At 35.8% G+C, this 13939-nt stretch overlaps 2 protein-coding genes across 2 annotated transcripts; both read right to left on the bottom strand.

The window, feature by feature from the left end:
* Positions 1–49: 49 nt before the first annotated feature.
* On the bottom strand, positions 50–1535 carry LOC140772838 (transcription factor MYB93-like). The gene is made up of 3 exons (XM_073115048.1): positions 1358–1535; positions 1076–1205; positions 50–967 (listed from the first exon to the last, which is right to left on the bottom strand). The coding sequence occupies exons 1-3, from the start codon at positions 1488–1490 to the stop codon at positions 304–306; spliced, it is 927 nt and encodes a 308-aa protein (XP_072971149.1). The 5' UTR covers positions 1491–1535; the 3' UTR covers positions 50–303.
* Positions 1536–9665: 8130 nt separating this feature from the next.
* On the bottom strand, positions 9666–13800 carry LOC140775049 (tobamovirus multiplication protein 1-like). Its single transcript, XM_073118285.1, has 12 exons — positions 13507–13800; positions 13227–13317; positions 13087–13139; positions 12269–12361; positions 12115–12186; positions 11974–12046; positions 11735–11780; positions 11548–11611; positions 10575–10628; positions 10274–10351; positions 10063–10164; positions 9666–9964 (listed from the first exon to the last, which is right to left on the bottom strand). The coding sequence occupies exons 1-11, from the start codon at positions 13651–13653 to the stop codon at positions 10072–10074; spliced, it is 864 nt and encodes a 287-aa protein (XP_072974386.1). The 5' UTR covers positions 13654–13800; the 3' UTR covers positions 9666–9964; positions 10063–10071.
* Positions 13801–13939: the final 139 nt, after the last annotated feature.

The following is a 13939-nucleotide window of genomic DNA, read 5'->3' as shown; positions in this document are numbered from 1 at the left end:
GTTGCATGCTCATAGAAAGGTTTTAAGCATAAATAATTACCACAAAGAAGAGAAGAGTAAAAGGGACTATATATATATATATATATATTGCAAGCCATGTATATACATATAGAGATCTTGTGTGTACATTCAAAGTATGTGTATGTATAAGAGATACACTGCATTGATACCAACAAGCAATGCATCGTGGTAACAATAACACTAGAAACCAAACTTCCAATAAAGAAAGGATAAAACGAAACAAAACAAAACAAAAGATAAAGAAAAAAAAGCGATGCAGGCAATGAGAATTTTTGAAAACATTCAAGCGAACTCAGTCGAGAAAGGTTCATCAAACAAGAGCTCAGGCCAAGAGAAAGGAGTAGTAGCACTCCCACTACCACAACTAGAAGAGCTGCAAGCTTCCCCTAGATTTGAAACAGAGATGTCAGTAAGTGGAGGAAGAGAGAATTGGGACACCAATGGTGACCCAGCACTATAATTGGAATAGTATTCTTGGTTGCTCCCGTTGCTCATAGGCTGCTGCTGCTCAAATAAAAAGCTTGGGATCTCAACCTCTGGGACTTGAACAACTTGGTTCTCACGGCCAATAATTTCAAGAGCATTTGCAGAAGACGAAGGAGGAAATGAAACCAAGTCATTAGTGGCGGTGGTTGGCATAGGTGTATTAGTGGCGATGGCGGCCGCCGCCGAGTGGATAAGGCGCTGAAAGCACTGGAGCTTCATGGATTGGACCGCCTCGGCGTGAACCCAGGCGGCGTGGTCGTCATAAGGGCGGCGGTCCACGAGCTCGTGGAGATTGGCTAGGGCTATGAGCTGGGGGAGGGCGGCAAAGAAGTCGGTCCTCGGGCGGTGGGTCATTGGGTCGAAGCCCATCTGGATCAGCTTCTTCTTCAGGTGGGTGTTCCAGAAGTTCTTGATCTCGTTGTCCGTCCGGCCTGGGAGATGCGTTGCGATCGCCGACCACCTAATGATGATCAAGACAGTAGTACACACACACATATATATATGAGACATGCATGTATAAATGACCTAATATTAGAATCTTTATCGTTAGTGTGATTAAAAGTAGTACCTGTTGCCAAGGATGGAGTGGAGATTAAGGATGGTTTGCTCTTCTTCTGAGGAGAATTTGCCTCTCTTTATATCTGGTCTTAAGTAGTTGGTCCATCTCAGCCTGCAACTCTTCCCGCATCTATTGAGCCCTGCAGGAGATTAATTAAGAACAAAGAGAGCATTACAAGTTTGGAATGGTAGACAAAAAGATAGGCGTACAGAACTGGAGATCGATAAGAGTTAAGATAAAGAGGAGGAGGAGGAGGAGGAGGAGGAGGAGGAGGAGGAGGAGGAGGAGGACCTGCAAGTTTAGGGAGGGCTCTCCAGCTATTATGGCCATGCTTTTCAATGTACTGGATTAGTTTTTGGTCTTCTTCTGGGGTCCAGGGCCCCTTCTTGATGCCATTCTCATCACAGCAAGGAGATCTTCCCATGGAAATAATGTAAATGGAAGTGGAGAATGGAACTGCCTCCTTTGAGGTTATTATTGTTGGCTTAGCTACCAGAAACATTGCTCCCTTATTTATACTCTCAACCTGCGCTTTGGATTACTATGTATTTTGATTTTAGGGGAAAAGACTGATTAGCCCAACATGCAATATGTTAGGAATTGAGTAATTTAAATGAGCAGTTAAGGGTAGAAAAGGGATGTCAATAAAAAGAAATGGCAAGTTTATATAACAATAAAGAGGCTATTTATATATTCGTTCCTCCCTCTGGAAGTGATGCCGGAGGACCCGGGATACATATATATATATATATATGTACACCAAAATTAATGATTAGCTAAGTTTACAGAGAGATCGACAGTCATACAGACCGTACAACTTCGGTATCCAAATTAAATTGTAAGTGCCCGTTGGGATCATTTTTTTTTTAAAAAAAAGTCTATGGAAATTCAACACGTAGAAATTAGAAGTGTAACTAAAATAAATGTGATTCTTTTTGTTTAGATTGATTTAATTTATTATCTTTACATAAATTAGAAAAATTTAAAGAAAAATTAAGGAGAGATTATAGAGAGAAGAGATGGCAGTGGTGGTGGTACCGGGTGGGCGGAGGAGGATGAGTTGGTGATCATTATGAATAGATTAAGCAGTCATTAACTATTCTTAATTAATGATCTAAAATAAAATATTAATTAGCAAGGCCACCATAGTAAACAGTCCACGTGCTTGGGGACGTGAGGTCAGAAGACCTCCCCATGCACGCAACAAGAATGAAAGAAAACAACTGTCGTCACCTCTCACCTTCCCCTCCTCTAATTCGATACCCAAAATTAATTAATTAATTAATTAATTAATTAATTAATTAATGGAACAAAAAGGAAAGAAAAAGGAAAGGCTTGATAAGTTTTTGGAAGTTCTTGTCGTTTTACATAATATTCTTTCATTAATCACCTCATTTTTCTTCTTTTCTGATAGGTTAGTGAAACCTAATAGTAACCTAATCAAAACCGATCCTGCTCAAACACTAATGCAACATGGATCCCTTCGAATACAATCTCGTTAGAAAGCTCTCTTATTCTGTAAGTGGTATATATATATATTATATATATATATTAATTACATTTGCATCAAAATGGGCCTTAGAGTTTCCACGTAGGGATACTCTTGTATCCTGATAAGCCTACAGGGGCCTGAATCTAAAATAGCAAAAGACTAGTTAAATACCCGGCGTCACGCTAAACAAGTGGCACATTCTCAGGGATTGGTTGCAGGAAAAAAGACAAAATCTGGCCACATGTCACACGTGTAGCATGCAAAGTGAAATGGGGCCCACAAAAATAGCTGGAATTGATATTAACAATAATTGTGAGCTTCCCTCTTCCAGTCTTTTGGATGCTCTGGAGTTGCATCAATGCTGTTCATACTCAATTGTTATATATATATATATACACGTAGATAAAGACTAACTCTCTCTCTCTCATGCATAGATTGCAAACTGAGGTGACTCTCCAAAAAAGTGAGCCACTGCATTTAATTAGGTGATTAATTTGTATATAGTCATGTATTTAAAACTAATGATAATGTATATAAAATAGTTTTGCTATTAACTTGCATTACTATGGTAAAATTTTATGATAATTATTAAATAATTTATTACATAAAAGTTAATGCTAACAAAAAGTGTTAACTTTTTAAGCATTATCACCCTCAGACATAACTGTCTCTTGGACTCTGTTTCTTAAGACTCGGTATTTCAAACAAACTAATACAAACCGCACATGAACAACTCTCTCTTTTACATGGCATTTTATGATTACACCAAAGGTGACAATCCTGTAACCAATATGACCATGTACATGGCATCTCATGATTACATCAAAGAAAACTTATAACTGAAGTAGTCATGCTCTTGTATATATATATACCTAATGAATACAAACCAAAGAGATAAGTTGATTTCTTTCTTACATCTTCTAACTTGTTTGTATAGTTTATTTGGAATTCTTGAGAAACTGAATGCCAAATCCAAGACTGTCCCTATAGTTTTACAATTTACTCCAATAACAAAATCCTGGGCCTGCTACTGCACAACACAAACGGAATGAATAAAAAAAGCGACCATTAATTCACAAGTGAATGCATACCTCGACCCGACAAAAGGTAGTATAAACTGTACGACTGATCAGTTTGCCGGAAGAAAGAAAGTAAATTAACGAAATCCCTAGGTTAGGCTTGTCAACAATTTTCTCTATGCAACAAAGAAGAGTTTAATAAACGATATTAGTTTCGTCACTTCTAATCATAGTAATACTCAGAATGAGACAAGCAGATGACGACACTTTGTTTGACATTAGAGTAGAGTTAGCAATGGATTTGGTGCAGCAAACACCCAAAAGAAAATCTTCACCATCTCAATCAACGTCGCTTCAATTGAGACATTCTTCCTCCGTGCTGAATTATATAGGGAGCCACAAGTTGAGAGGGCCCTGAAATAATAAAATAATAAAAACAAATCGCAATGTACATGTAACTCATCAAAGTTGATATTTGCATATACATCCCTTAAAAAAATTAGATACCTTTTAAAACTCTTATTTTAAATAGAATTAGTTGTTAAAAATTTCATCAAATTAATGGAAAAAAAAATCCCTAATTCTTATTTATATACACTCCTTCGACTTAAAATAAAAGTATCTATATTTCTTTCGTCTGCCAAAGTATTAAAATATAATTGTTAAAAAGTAACCTCAAGAACATCTACTACGGGTTTGAAAGGCATAGATGCTAACGCTAAAATTTAAAAGGATTCGTTCACACACAAATATATAATATACATGCGACAAAAATAAGTCCTAACAAAAGTAGCTTCATCCTAAACAATTTACTATGGTTAAACAGTTGACAAGCAAAAACCCGGGAATGCTTTCTTGCAATTACCTGGTGAGATACTAAGAGGATAAAAGTTAACCAGAACAGCTAAACCTACAAGGAGTGGGCCTAAATAGAGATGATATCAGTAGCTACAAGAGTCAATACAAGAGGACAAGAGAAGGAAAAGAGTTCACCTTTTCCTCTTTCTCTACTCTGCTTTCTTTTGCATGCATCCTTTTTTTCTCTTAGACTTACATCACTTGGTGTCGGCAACAAGCCAAGTAATAAGATAACACCACGTTATACTCACTCACTCATATTCTTCGATCATAAGGTTGCTTCCTCAATTAAGGTTCCTTGTCGGATGGATCACTATCAGACAGCAAGTATTACAAAAAAAAAATTGTTAATGTATATTTGCGATAACTTCTTTTGAATCACTTATGTTATTAATTGAAGTTATTAGCCTAAAAAATAAACAACTTGTTTCCTTGTAGACTTGTTTCTTGAAACATGTCTCTCCAGATAGAAACACAAAACATAATTAACTGTTACGCAAAACTTTAGAAGTTTTCTTACCTTTGAACAGATGCCAAGGACAATACAGAGCTCAAAATTATGAGTCTGAAACTTAAATAATTAAGAAGAAATACTATAATTTGTAAAAATTAATGGGAGAGTATTTATCTGAGAACTTTATTGTAGGAAATGAATAATTCGCACATACACAATATACAGCTAAGTATCCAAAGTCATTGAACAGGAACCAACAACCATTTCTTAATTAATGATCCCTACAACTGTTAGCATGTATTATATAACATGTAGGCCCTCACAAATCTATGCTAATTTCATCAGATCTTTACCGTTTCAATGAAAGCAGCAGGAGAGACGGATGAGTCGAACCTTCATGACCTTAGTGGTTATGACTTGAGAACACTCCCTAATTCATTGATTGAGTCATCGTTAACTATTCATCATGATGTTGAGATTGTAATTTTGCTATGTTATCACAATCAGAACGAACGTCAAAATGACTACAAATGGAGTATCTTGTGCTACAAATCGTTTGTCACCTAAAGGTACAGAATGATAACTTCAAGAATCACCCTTCTACAAGGAATACATTGTTTTATGGTCCAATTATGAGCATAAATGAATAAATGATAGCAAAAGGTTTTCTAATATAATGCCACAAATCTTCCAGTAGCTCACTAAATAATTTTTAAGCTGTCAGATTCTTGACTAGGAGTATAAAATAAACCCAGAACATACAAAAAGAAGAGTATTTTTTCTTTTTTTTTTCAGTGAGAAGCTTAATCTATCTCGTACTGGATTTTCCCAACCGTAATGCCCAAGTTGGCGGGTTTCCTTCCGTAGTTCGCTTGATATGGTACTTGATTATGACACTTGCATTATATTACCCATAAGACATCTAATCTATCGTTTTTGTGACCTGTAATTACTAGTTCTTGGGTCCCACTTCTTCCTGCCAATTAGATTAGGCATAATTTCGTACGTGAAACGTCTAGCTGGATCAATTGTTGGAGATTGTTTTCACACTGTTTACCTATTAATCTGGACGATTTAAAGCATCAAAATGGTTAGGTCCAACGGTTTTCCATGGTTAATATGTTATCCCTAAGACAATCTTGGGGGTTAGCATTTGACGACGCATATATTAAAGTTATAATAATTTTCTACAATCTTCTCACCCTATAAATATGTTATATTGTTTAAAACAGAGCGGAAGTAGTGCGTTAGGCTCTGTCTGGACGTGGAATAAGAGCATAGTTTTATTACAATTTAGTAAGGGCTACAGCGGTTTAGCATTTGAACGCAGAGACTCACTCTTTGAATTTTAGGGTTGTCATATTCACATCCTACCATTTATCATTCGAGGTCGCATTCTATTTTTAATGACTCAAAAACACTTTGACTAAATTGTACCCTAATAGCAACTAACGGAATAAAAATATATTATTTACTATTTTTTAAAATAAAAAAAATTAAAATGCTCCTTATTTTAAAATCTAGTACTCTATTTGTTCCTATCTTAACATAGAAAATAAAAAAAAAATAAAAAATCTTATTCAAGGTTATTCAAGAGTATTAAAATTATTTTGTATCTATGATTACTTTAATTTATCAATATGGAAACTGACAATTAAAAAAAATTGATGGAAATGATTGTTAAAAAAAAATAACGGCAAGGTACTTTAAATAAAAACAGGGGTCAAATAATACATATTCATATGGTAGAATGCGAATAATAATAAAGATAAAATATAAAGTATTTTCTTGATATTTTTTTTGTATAAATTATAGTAATACCTTTTGAGGAGCTTAATTATGGCAGTGCATAAATGATGTATACCAATAAAGAAGACATGAGTAATCTTTGTTCGATACCTGATTGATGTGGATGAAGAATCTGTCCGCCATTGTGGAGCTTTGACGAGATTAAAAAATTTGATATATTCTGCTGCATTCAATACTTATAATCAATAGATGAATCTCCATTGGGTTCTTTCAATGCACTTCTTGCAGAATATAATACCTACCAAGTTATATGTAGAAGTCAGAGGACCTATTCAGCCATTAAAGTACTCATATAACTAATGGACGTTCTACAATATCCATATAAAGCAGTGTTAGATGGATATTTATCTTACGAGCCCCTAAAAGACGGCCATGGTCTTCGTTCCCAACCTGATCACTGTTTATTGTCCATTGTTAGTTTGCAAATAGTAGCCTAGAATTCGTAAGCACGAAAGACAAAATTGATGCCGTAGTGAGCTATCGGGATGAACCAAAGTCAGACATATAGTCTGTCGTGCATTTCAATAATTGCATCGCATGCCATGCAAGCATAAAAAAGTACATATTCTAAGGCAGGGCGTAGACCAGATGGCAAACAACCTTGTAACTTAACTGAGATAGAGATCAAGGTTGCAACAAGTAAGACAACATTTTCTGGAATACGGATTCCCTGTGGAGGCATGAAACCAAGGACTAAATTCCAGGGCAGAAGTTTTGTAGCCAATCAGTCCATATATATCAAGTACTGAGACAACATTTGTCAACTACAATTAGTCAAACGATCAGTTTATCCATGACAACATTCTGATACGGCAATCTGACAATTAGAAGTTTTAGGTATCATAAATGTGGTAGTTTTTATTTAGGTTAAGTACCGCTGGTTTCCAATGTCATTAGAGTCAACTAGGTGAGTTGCATGATAGTGTCATAATTCTAAGCGTGCCAATATGTGAGACAGAATTCACAGGTCAAGGTAAATCTTGGATCCATAACTGCTTTCAGTACATAAAAAGTGAAACACAAATCACCATAAATTCTTTGATGAAAAGAAAAGGTACACAAGTCATTCATTAATGCACTGAATTCAGAGTGAAAGCCAGTTTTGAAGGAAAGGAGAAAAGGCATAATTCCACAAAAGAATGTGATTTTGGCCAAGGATTGTGGAGTTGTATGACTACAGATGAAACTGTCTTTTTTTTTATTGAACGTGTCTTAAGTCTTAACAACAATGGTATTAAACTCATGAATGCAATAATCTTGTGCCACAGTCAAAACATTTTCAATGGCATATGCAATCATAATACATAAGTTATGAAACAAGCTTATTTAATGAGTGCAATGTTCTAATCACACAAGCTCATGGCCAGTTTATCTGAGGCAGCAATAATTTTACACGTGATCGTCTTGAAACTCTGAAAGCTAGTCACTTTAAAGCAGAACTTTGTATCATTCAGTGAACAAATTAAATGCTTCAGAATGATGTAAAGTATATATGAGTTCATGAGATACTACATCCCATACTTTACGATCTGTTATATGCAAAAGAAAAAAAGAATGGCCAATGAAGATATGAATGACAAAATAAGTTATCCCACATATACATGTTGTAATTAGTTATAAGACTGAAAATTTTCCATCTATAATAAAACAAGGTGAATACAAAAGGAAAAAAGATTGAGTTGTAGGATCTGCTCAGTCTCACATATTTCTTAGAACCAGATCAGATGATAAACAATGGTGAATTCATTCATGGCTGGTCTAAGTTTGATGTGTCAGTTTCCCAAGAATCCTGTTAGATTGAGTCAAACTGTTTAGTTCATTCTAAAAAGATCCAATTGCACTACAAGTCAATGTGTGACATTAGATCAGAAAAGGACTATATAAAGGATTAAGCATCAAATCAGGGCAAAGTCATAAGTAAGGACAACGATAATAGTCAGTTGGCTGCCCTCAACTGTTTGTTTTCAGCTTGCATGTAAACCTATTGACTATTCAATTTTATTTAGAGTCAACTTCACCATCAACCATTACATCTTCTCAAACAACTCCTACCAGATTCTATTTTGGCTTTCTTATTGCGGCGCTATTTCTTACTAGATGTCATGGAGAAGCACACATAAAAAATAAAGGCTTTGTACACCAAATGGCAAAAGATCCTTATTACATGCCAAATGCAAAGATATCTTTCCCACCACTTTCATCTTATTTTCTTCCACATCTCATTTGAAATCTTAAGCAAATTCTCCCTCGACTAGAGAAATTTTAATACCATCCCAATTCACCAAGAATTCGATTTATGACCACCCACTACAATCTCTAATTACATAACGAGGGGGAAAAAGGAAATCAAACCTCAGCTTTGCCCTATTAGGATGTTGCTGTAGATCATCATTATCATTAGAATCAACGATGCCCCTTCTCTCAACATCTGAAGTATTTGGTCGTCAAATATCAAAGAGCACCATATCAATCGACAAGCAATTAACAAATATGCACGAAAAGGAAATCCAAATCCAAATCCAACCAACTCGATCGAGTAATTAATAGGGAGAGAGCGTCCTCACTTACGTGATTGCGAGTTGGATCGGGTTACTGCTCGTTCTTTTTAGATCTCAAACATTACTACCAAAAGCCAATTGGAGGAGGAGATGGCGGGAGAAAACCCTAAGTTTGGAAGATGAGACGGCGCGTAGTACACGGGCTTCCGCATAGGAAGTTCTACGCGCCCACTTGGTAAACCAGCTCAACCTCGCCAGCCCACTTTATCAATTTCTTGTATCCCGAATCTTTCTCACATTTATCTCTTGATAATTATAAATATATTAAATAGGAGAAAAATAATATAAGAACATAAAGAAGTTCACAATTCCAACAAAAACTTGTAACAAATTGCCCCTCCTGCAGATTTAAGTAGGAAACTTATATAGTTATATAAGTAGACAGGGAGTCATAACCAGGTGTAGAACTTCCAAAACCCAAACTTTGCATTACTTGCAGATTATTATACTAAAGAAACATGCCATCGAGAGATAAAATAGTTGAGTTGATGAGGTTATACGCAGCTTATCATACAAGCAAAATTGTACTCATTTGAATGACTAATGTTCATAAAAGGAAGCCATAGAAAAAGAAAAGGAAAGATCTCATTGACAAAATGATGCAGAGAACTTCAGATTCCACCTAGTTGGTCCATGAGGATTACGTTATAATCCCTGAGGTTGCGCAACTGGAGGAAAGAATCTATTCCACATACGTGGTGGACTTCTCTGTCTGATAGAAGTTACAGCAACGCAGATAAAGGGATCAGCCAAGCAAACTATTGGCAAAATTCTGCTGTTCAAAATTAGGCATACCACTTACAAACTTATAATAACTAGTTGATAGGGTGATACTGATCCGAGACGCGCCTCGGGGGCAGTTTACGAAGGATGAAAAGCACAAGAGCTGATGGGAGAATCTCAACTATCTGAAACAATATAGTAGCAACAAATGATAATGGTTTAATGGGACCAAGAGAAGTATGATTGACAAAAGAAAAGAGAACAAAAAAATACGGCACAAAGGCACTAACTGACCATGTAATAGATAAAATTCAATATTGGATGATCGAGAACGTCAACATCCGCATCCGCGTCAAATGCAGAAATTGCAACCTGAGAGGAACTCACAAAAGAGTTACTAAGAATCGACAGAGAATGTCAATGAACACAGTTAAACGAGCGTTCCAATAAGAAATATCTATCAATTTCTTGACATCTGGCATCACGGTTTGAAACCCCCATTATAAAGAATCCCTGGATGGTTCTTAGGTATGTGCACTTTAAGTTTATCTGGTTGAATTTGTCAACAAAAAGTGACATGAAATTCAAAACTTACCATAATACATCGTACCAAGAAGCATGCACAGCATATAGTAGTAACGAGACTGACCTGCCAAGCAAACGAGCTTAACATGAGAAATATAATGATCACAAGGATTTTCGTTTTTTAAATTCAAAGGTCATTGACACGGTATCATTAGAAACTTAAACATGCTCCAATCCTACCAAATAAGACTAAGAGCACTAGTAACACTCCACAAAACATCCCTCACCTACACAGCATAGAAGCTAACAAGGGATATAATGCCATTCAGACTAGATTTTACTCACTAAAGGAGAAATATATTTGATTAACCCAAAGCAAAGTAAAGAACAAAACCTTGAAATTTTGTTTTCTTGCTTCAATCATTCTATACAAGAGTATAGGTTTTCAATTTTTCTAAAATCTCCAGGTTATATAATAATTAATCTTAACTCCAAGATGCCCTTATACATCAGCCTGGATACGCACAAAGACACAAAAGACCAACTTTTCCCAGATATGGTGAGTTAAATCAATATACGAGCTCAGAACATGCAGTAGCCTATGATGCTGGGCAGAGTAAGGTCGACTAACTCTACAAATATACAACCAAAATATTCCAGAACACTCTTTAGGAGTCTGTCCCTTGCTATATCAAATCAAAGCACTTGAACAATAAGTTGCAGATAGTTAAGGGACATTTCATTTTTTTTCTTCTATATGGAAAGCACCATATTTCTTAATTGTTGTCATCGAGTAATATAATCAAAGAAAAAATGAACTCAGACATACATATCAGTATCTCAGTATCTCAGTATCTCAGTATCTCAGTATCTCACATGAACTCAATATAAGAAGAAGACCTAGATATAATCAAATGCTAACTGTGTGGAATGAAGCATTAGTACGAAAGAATATTCATTTTATAATAGTCTGTTCAGCTTTTGCCAATACCTAAGTAAGAATAACAAGAAAGAGAACAAGTCCGTCATAGGATAGTAAATACCTCATTTAGCTTCTTACGCCGACCATTAGATTCTATAGGGAAGCTTCTCAGCATGAAGAATAACCTTTAATGAGATGAACATCTTCATTAGACATAGTAGGAGCAAAATTGCGGAAAGAAAAATATCCGTAGAATAAAAATCAAGGTAGGCAACTTTAGAACTTTATTCAGTTATATGTATCAGCACCTCCCACCATATATCAGGAATCCCATAGCAGCAGAAAAAGAAACAGCTGCAAAAGATAACACAGAACTGCACAAATCAAAATAATCATCTCCCATGTCTACAACTTCAAATAAAAATTGATTCGGTGACCATTAATCTTTCTTTTTGGTGGCAGTCAATCAGTACTGAGTATAAATCAAAGTAAAAGCCAATCAACTAAAGAAAAGAAACCAAACATTAACCGCAAGATGTTATATAACCTGCCAAGAAAAGTTTAGCAACTTCCACAGCAACAGGCCTAGGATTGGATTGTAGATATATCCAAATGCAAATCTGCCAAAAAAGATTAATATATACTATCCTGTATGGCAAACTTAAATATAAAATAACACAAGTGATACCTGTATGATGTATACGGCCCCATTGACAATTAAATATGCTGGTCTAATTTTATTAATTGGAAGGCTTCTAGCCTGAGTACAAATATGATAAGAAAACTATCAGCTTTAGAATAACTATTTGGACAGCATCCAGTAGGAAACAAAATAAAAATACCTGATAGTAGATCTCTGCCCAGAACAAGACGAGCAAAGTGTAGGTTGAGAAGAACAACAGACCAGGAAGATCAAGAAGTGCTGTTTCAAGAGCCTGAATGGACAAGATATGCACATCAGTAAATTTGGGAAATGAATATCCGTAACAAGGACAATAAAATGATTTATTTGAGACTACTTGTGAACAAGGAACCAAAAGAATATCAGATAACAGGTTAAGTATAATCTCCTCTTTCTAATGCATATGCATAACATGATTTGAGACAAGGAAGATAAAGTAGGTTTAATCATCTTCATAGATTATTTATTAGAGCTTCAACCAAGATCAACAGTGTATAGTGTAGTATGTACAGTTATCTTCAATCATACACATGCACATTAGAAATTTTGGAGAATCAAGAATCCGCTAACAAGATCAAATTGCTCCAAGGTCTCCATGAATTGTGAATTATGAATACATCAAAACTTATATAAATGGATAAATGTAAATTGTCTATGTTAGAATTAAAAATATAAAAATTAATACTTTAGCTTTTAGAGTGGATAATGAGTTAACATAGTATCATAACGGAGATCTTAAATTCAAATCTTGTTATGCCATCTGTTAATTAAAATTATATTAAAAAAAATCTCCACCTGTGTAAATTTAAGTCTATTTCTTGGCTAATCAAAATATCTCGAACTCAAAAGTGAAGAAGGGTGTTAAAATAAAAAGGTTCTATAAAAGATTAAGCTCTACGCTATAATAGTCTACTCCACTAAAAGAAAAGGCAAGTTATAATTTTTCCACAAGCAAGAATCTTTGGCATCAGAACTTACTAGCGACCTAAGAAGGAAAACAGAATGGTAAAAGCCGAAGAGTATCGCACGCACTGCCAAACAAATACAACCACACTTAGAACAGGAACGAAATAACGAACAATAGGAACACTATAAGAAGAACAAAAGTGTAAATTTACGTCCGTTGACAATAAAATTCATCAAATGGAAGAGCTTCTGAGTTGTCCATCCATATTCTGGTACTCTCTGTTGAATCCGAATGAGTTGTACCTGGATTCATACAATTTAAAGAATAACTCATCATAAGGAATTAGCTCATATATATTTATGGATTTCAAAAATGTAACATTTAGCGATTATAACTTTGGAAACGCCAAACGCAGAAATTTCACCGGCGATGACTACACGATATATAGATAACTAGAGATATAACGAGGGAGAAAGGGGGTAAACTCTTACCAGAGCGACGAAGGAAACGAGGGCGTAGGAGACGCATAGGGCTAGGAAGATGCCGCGTTGCCACTGCTCGGAGTCATTGATCTCCTCCCACCACGAGGGCGAGTTACCGTCCACCGCGGAATACCACACCGCTCTGAGAGCCACCATTGGAGGTCTCTAAGCTATGCCTCTCTCTCTCTCTCTCTCTCTCTCTCTCTCTCTCTCTCTCTCTGTGCGCGTGTGTGTGTGTGTGTGTGTGAATATTCTTTTCCCCCCTCTCTGTGGGGATCTGACGCGGGGGAGAGAGAGAGGAGAGAGACGCGTGGGAACAAAGGAAGAAGACAACGAGATTGAAACGGGCCACGTGGACGTTGGTGACGGATTGATATTGTTTGCCCCGCGAGCCGATTGGCGTTTTAATTACTCTTAATAACTTTGGTTAATTGTCCTAATC

The sequence above is a fragment of the Typha angustifolia genome, chromosome 13 (assembly GCF_048772165.1).
Source record: "Typha angustifolia cultivar Huaian chromosome 13, ASM4877216v1, whole genome shotgun sequence".
In the NCBI taxonomy this organism is placed as follows: Eukaryota; Viridiplantae; Streptophyta; class Magnoliopsida; order Poales; family Typhaceae; genus Typha; species Typha angustifolia.
Note: the sequence above shows the minus strand (reverse complement) of the source record. Positions and strands in the feature narration are given on the sequence as shown.

Coding starts and splice junctions, on each gene's coding strand:
- LOC140772838 (XM_073115048.1), bottom strand. CDS start 1,490: ATGGGAAGATCTCCTTGCTGTGATGAGAATGGCATCAAGAAGGGGCCC. Junction 1,206..1,357: donor AGCCCTCCCTAAACTTGCAG/GTCCTCCTCCTC, acceptor AATCTCCTGCAG/GGCTCAATAGATGCGGGAAG. Junction 968..1,075: donor CACTCCATCCTTGGCAACAG/GTACTACTTTTA, acceptor GATCATCATTAG/GTGGTCGGCGATCGCAACGC.
- LOC140775049 (XM_073118285.1), bottom strand. CDS start 13,653: ATGGTGGCTCTCAGAGCGGTGTGGTATTCCGCGGTGGACGGTAACTCG. Junction 12,187..12,268: donor GGGCAGAGATCTACTATCAG/GTATTTTTATTT, acceptor ATTTGTACTCAG/GCTAGAAGCCTTCCAATTAA. Junction 10,165..10,273: donor TGAATTTTATCTATTACATG/GTCAGTTAGTGC, acceptor ATATTGTTTCAG/ATAGTTGAGATTCTCCCATC.